Raw genomic sequence first — 5,065 nt, 5'->3', positions numbered from 1 at the left:
CCGGGGCCGCCACCACCGCCGCCGCCGAGCCCGAGGGCCCCGGGGCCAGCTGCGCGGCCGCCGCCAAGGCGCCAGTGAAGAAGAACGCGAAGGTGGCCAGCGTGAGTGTGCAGCTGGAGATGAAGGCGCTGTGGGACGAGTTCAATCAGCTGGGCACCGAGATGATCGTCACCAAGGCCGGCAGGTCAGGGTGCCCCCCTCACTGCCTGCGACCCTCCCCACGTGGCCCCAGTATCGGGCAGCGCGATCCACGCGAGTGTGGCCGAGAAGCGGGGTGGGGGCGCGGCCCCGCCACCTGCGGCCCCCTCTAGGCGCGAGCTGGCTCTTCGTTCTCCGCGGTCCCGGCTCCAGCGACAGGCGCCTGGCGCTCCGGGCGGGGCCAGGGGACGGCGCGGGCAGCCTCAGAAGGCCGGTGGAGAGAAGCCCGGCAGACCGGCTCGCCCCTCCTGCAGCCCCACGGCGCCCGCCGCCGGAAGCCAGAGCCGGCTCGGAGCACACCGGGCTAGGGGTTAGGCAGCTGCCCCCAGCGGCCTCGCCAACCAGCCGGCTTCCAACGGATCCCACCTCGAAGGAAATTTATGTCTTTAGTTCCCCAGTTCAGTCTATACGGGTTAGATAAAGAGGGGCAGCTGGACAATTGTCCGGAGAATTTTAGGAGAAAGTTAAGACCCTTAAAAACAGTATGGTCTCTTCCGTGGAAGTTGCTACCCAGTTTCCTTGGGCCTAAATTTCGGGTGATTGTGGGGCCTGGCTCTGCTGCTGGGGCCAGCCACCTTCCAATTGGCCTGTATTTGTTTTAAGGGCCCAGAGAGAAGGGGAACAAGTTTTGCGATGCAACCGATTTGACCGGCAGACAAAGGCGGGTGCCGGGCTGTGTCTAGTGTACACACGGAGACACCAGCTCTTCCACCACACAGCCAAGGGGAACTCAGGGCCTGTTTGCAGAGCCTTCTCGCGGTTTCTGTTTCCCTGCCGCGGCTGTGCTCCCTGGGAATCCGGCGGCCTGTGCTCTGCTTCAGCTCAGTGGGTCTTCTGCAGGCTCTCCTTACTGTCCCCTGAGGGGCCCAGTCCAGCCCTGCAAGGGCCTCGGTGGTGGCCAGGCTTCATCCCAGAAGCCAGCATTCTGTAGCACCCACCAGCCTGCAGAGGTGGGGGTGGCAGGCCTGACAAGGAGGCTCAGCTCCATGGCATCTGTTTTCTGCCCACTGCCTGCGCGGAGTTGCTTATGAGGGGACACCTAGGAAGGGCAGGTGGGAGCCAAGCCTCATGCTGTCCTCCAGGGCCCAGTGGCTGGCACTGCTGTGCCCTCAGGACAGAGCCGGCCCACGGCCAGTGGCCCATCCGGGAGCTGCAGAATGTCCTTTCAAGAGCTTGCGTGGGTCATAGAGTCAGAGTCCAGGGAGGGAGAGTTAGGTGACCATGGGGGCACAAGCCAAGGTCTGCCAGAGTAGCTGAGGCGCGGAGTGGGAAATTTCGTGTAACCCTGAGGAAGGTGGGGGGACTCCACCATTGGGCCGAGACAGGGCCTGTTGGGGCTGTGGGCTCTGAGGCCTCAGCGTTGCTGGAGGGGTTGGGGAGCAGCCACAGACCCAGCCAAAAGGGCAACTGGGACTCCTGGGAAGCACACAGAGCGCCCCGGTTTCACTTTGTTCGAGCCGGGAGTTCACATCCGTCGCTTAGATCAAGCCGGAGGAGTTCTGGGGAGGGCTGAGAATCTCTGGGACTGCGTCGGGGGAGTCTTGCCGATGGGGTGCTGCCAGCTGAGGCCAGCTCTGGCCTGGACAGCCGAGAATTAGCGAATGCTAGGCTGGTTCTGTGCGGGCCGATGCGGCAGGAGAGGCCACAGATTACACCGGGACGCGGGGACTCAGCTCTGGTGCTCAGCGAGCCGTTTCGGGGCTTCAGAGACGGGGGCAGGGGGCTGCCCTCCAGTCCACTTGCCTTTGGCTGGGCAGGGGCCTGGTTGGGTTAGAGTAGCTGAGGGAGAGGAGAGGAGGTGGAGGGGGCAGGCGGCTGAATGCAGGAGCCAGCAGGAAGCTTCTCGTCTGGGGTTGGTCAAGGTGGGGCAGCCCTGCCTTCCCCTACCCGAGGTGACCGGAGGCCTCGCCGCCCCCAGGCGCATGTTCCCCACGTTTCAAGTGAAGCTCTTTGGCATGGACCCCATGGCGGACTACATGCTCCTCATGGACTTCGTTCCGGTGGACGACAAGCGCTACCGGTGAGCGCCCAGCAGGACCTGGGAGGGAGGGTGCCCTGGGAAGCGGCTGGTCCCTGCCTGGTGATGCCTCGGAGGGCAGCCCGCGAGAACGTTAGCAACCGGGAGTCCCGGCACCTGCCCCAGCTGCCCCACCAACTCCCCTGACCTGCTCCCTCCCCGTCCCTGTCAGACTCCAGACCCACACACCCCACTCCCAGCGGTTCTTGGGGAACTCCTCTCAGGAGGTCACACAGGCTGGGCCTCTCCACCAGCAGTAGGCCCGAGACAGCTCCCACGCCCCTGGGCCAGCTTGGCCTGAGGTGGGCAGGCCCCTCGCACGCAGCCGCTGCCTTTATTCTCGTCTCCTTCTCCCACGGGGTGAGCGTGGGCACCTTGTCCCCTTCCCCCATTCCCCGGAACGCTGGGCCCTGGAGCCGAGCAGGAAAGGTGGGGTGGCCGGGAGAGATTATGCAGGGCGGGCCTCAGCTGCCCGGACAATTAACAGCAATTAATAAAGAGAACGTGGTCCGCCCTGCACCCGAGACCGCTGGCGCAGCCAACTCCGGGCCCGCACGCGGCCGACTGGGAGACCGGTGGCGGGGAGGCCCGGGGCAGGCAGACCCGTGTGCGGCGAAATGTGGAACTGTGGCGCTGGGAGCCCAGCCTCCTCCCTCGGTGCTGGGCTTCCTGCCGTCTTGTATATTGAGATGGGAGGGAGTTTTCTGTGTTCTTCACAATCCCCCTCAGAAATGCTCCCAGTCTGTGTGGCAGCCGAAGGCTCAATTTCACCCCAATGATGGAGAAACGCATCAGAGGCACTTTTGGGGTTCACTCAGCAAGGCCCTCTCGGTTCACCCCACATGGAATGACCCCTGTTCCGGTGCTGCCCCAGGTACGCCTTCCACAGCTCCTCCTGGCTGGTGGCCGGGAAGGCGGACCCCGCCACTCCAGGCCGAGTGCACTACCACCCGGACTCGCCTGCCAAAGGTGCACAGTGGATGAAGCAGATCGTATCCTTCGACAAGCTCAAGCTGACCAACAACCTGCTGGATGACAACGGCCATGTGAGCGATCCCCGCACCTCCCCAGGCAACGCCACTCTCCCCGGTGTGGGCCCTCCAGAGTCCTTGTGGCCCAGAGCCGGAAGCAGAGCTCGGGGCTCGGGGTTCGGGGGTGTGAATAAGGGACAGGAGAGGAGGCTGGGGAGAGTAGGTCCCTCTGGGTCAGAGGCTCCCAGGGCCTGGTGGCCCTCAGGCCTGGGAGAGGGTGTCACCTCGCTTCCTGCACTCCACTCCTGATCTTCTGCTGGAGGTTTTGTAACTGGAAAGGATGGGGCCATGCGTGGGGGTAGCGGTAGGAGGCTTTGTAGAATAAATCCAGGCGGGCGATGCCGCTTTCCTGCTGGCTGCAGCTCTGGCCTACCACCCACCCACTGTAGGCCCAAAGGAGTTCTCGGGGACCTACGGGAAATGGATTGAGACCCTGACCTTTTGCCATTTCGAGTGTCTTTCCTGGTGGTCCCCCGTTGGTTGCAGTCTCCGCTTGAGCCCCATGGCCAGACCTCACTTCAGGGGTTCAGAGTTTCGTCCAAGTTCTCTGGGGAGTTCACTGCCTATCTGGACCTTCGCCCATTTCCTAGTTCCAAACTTGCTACCTTGTCTTCCAGATTATTCTCAACTCCATGCACAGATACCAGCCCCGCTTCCACGTCGTCTATGTGGACCCACGCAAAGATAGTGAGAAATACGCTGAGGAGAACTTTAAAACCTTTGTGTTTGAGGAGACTCGCTTCACCGCGGTCACTGCCTACCAGAACCACCGGGTGAGGCCCTGGGGATGGGCGAATTCAATACTTTTGGCTTGCAATTTCCAGTTGCTGCCTGGCGGACAGAGGGTTGGACCCAAAGGTTATAGGTTCTGGTGGAACCCAACACCGGTGGAGTCCCACTCCCAAGGGCCTCAAGAAGCTTCCTCCCCTCTGCTGCAGGCTAGCCCAGCCTCCTATCAGGTTGACCTCTCTAGCAGCAACTGTCAGTTTCGCCTGAAAGTTTGTTTTCCAAACCATTCCGGAAACTCCCCATCAGGGGCCTGATCCACGGTTTACCCAAATTCCTAGGGCACCCCCCCACACACACACACATACACTGCGGGGCGGGCAGTGGAGGTGACCATATTCCCATCTCAGGCAGGGACACAGGGTCTCCATCCCAATCACTTGGGGCCACAAAGGGGTTTATTAGCCAGAAAGCAGCTATCCCCTTCGACAGGAGAGAGGGATAACCTCAGTGAGGGAGAGAGTTAACTGTGGGAAGGTTCTTGTCCCGGAAGTGTAAAAGGGCCCTTATCAGGGGAGCTCCTCCAAACTACCCTCTCCCGGTGCTCCCACCCCCAGCGCAGGGGCTCCAGCCACTTGCTCAATGCCCCTCCCCCCGCCCCGCAGATCACGCAGCTCAAGATCGCCAGCAACCCATTCGCCAAAGGCTTCCGAGATTGCGATCCGGAGGACTGGTGAGTGACCTCTGAGGAGACAGCGACCGCTCTGGAGCCTGGCGGGGGCGCCCCCTGACCCCTGCCCTCCTCCCTCCCGCAGGCCCCGGAACCACCGGCCCGGCGCGCTGCCGCTTATGAGCGCTTTCGCGCGCTCGCGGAACCCCGTGGCCTCCCCCACGCAGCCCAACGGCGCAGAGAAAGGTAGGGCCGGGGTCGTGGGATCCGGGCCGTGGCCCTGCGCGCGCTCCGCCCCGGGCAGATGGCCGAGCCTGGCCTCGCCCGCGCCCCAGGGACGCCCACGGCCTTCGCGCCGGTTGCACAACGGCAGTGGCGGCGGGCAAGCGCGCACTCGCCCGCCCGGCCCGACGGCTGCGCCCC

General features: G+C 63.4%; 1 protein-coding gene across 1 annotated transcript in view; it reads left to right on the top strand.

Moving 5' to 3' along the window:
- Positions 1–2: 2 nt before the first annotated feature.
- The window catches only part of TBX1 (T-box transcription factor 1), a gene marked incomplete at its 5' end in the record, with an annotated part of 6,233 nt that continues 1,170 nt past the window's right edge, over positions 3–5,065 (top strand). The window contains 6 exons of the mRNA XM_034642182.1: positions 3–184; positions 2,117–2,218; positions 3,090–3,261; positions 3,864–4,019; positions 4,638–4,705; positions 4,788–5,028. Coding sequence (XP_034498073.1) covers positions 3–184; positions 2,117–2,218; positions 3,090–3,261; positions 3,864–4,019; positions 4,638–4,705; positions 4,788–5,028 — 921 coding nt within the window. The remainder of the gene's footprint in view (positions 185–2,116; positions 2,219–3,089; positions 3,262–3,863; positions 4,020–4,637; positions 4,706–4,787; positions 5,029–5,065) is intronic.

The sequence above is a fragment of the Ailuropoda melanoleuca genome, chromosome 14, assembly GCF_002007445.2.
Source record: "Ailuropoda melanoleuca isolate Jingjing chromosome 14, ASM200744v2, whole genome shotgun sequence".
NCBI lineage: Eukaryota > Metazoa > Chordata > Mammalia > Carnivora > Ursidae > Ailuropoda > Ailuropoda melanoleuca.
The sequence above is the reverse complement of the archived record's forward strand: the minus strand, read 5'-3'. Positions and strand labels throughout refer to the sequence as shown.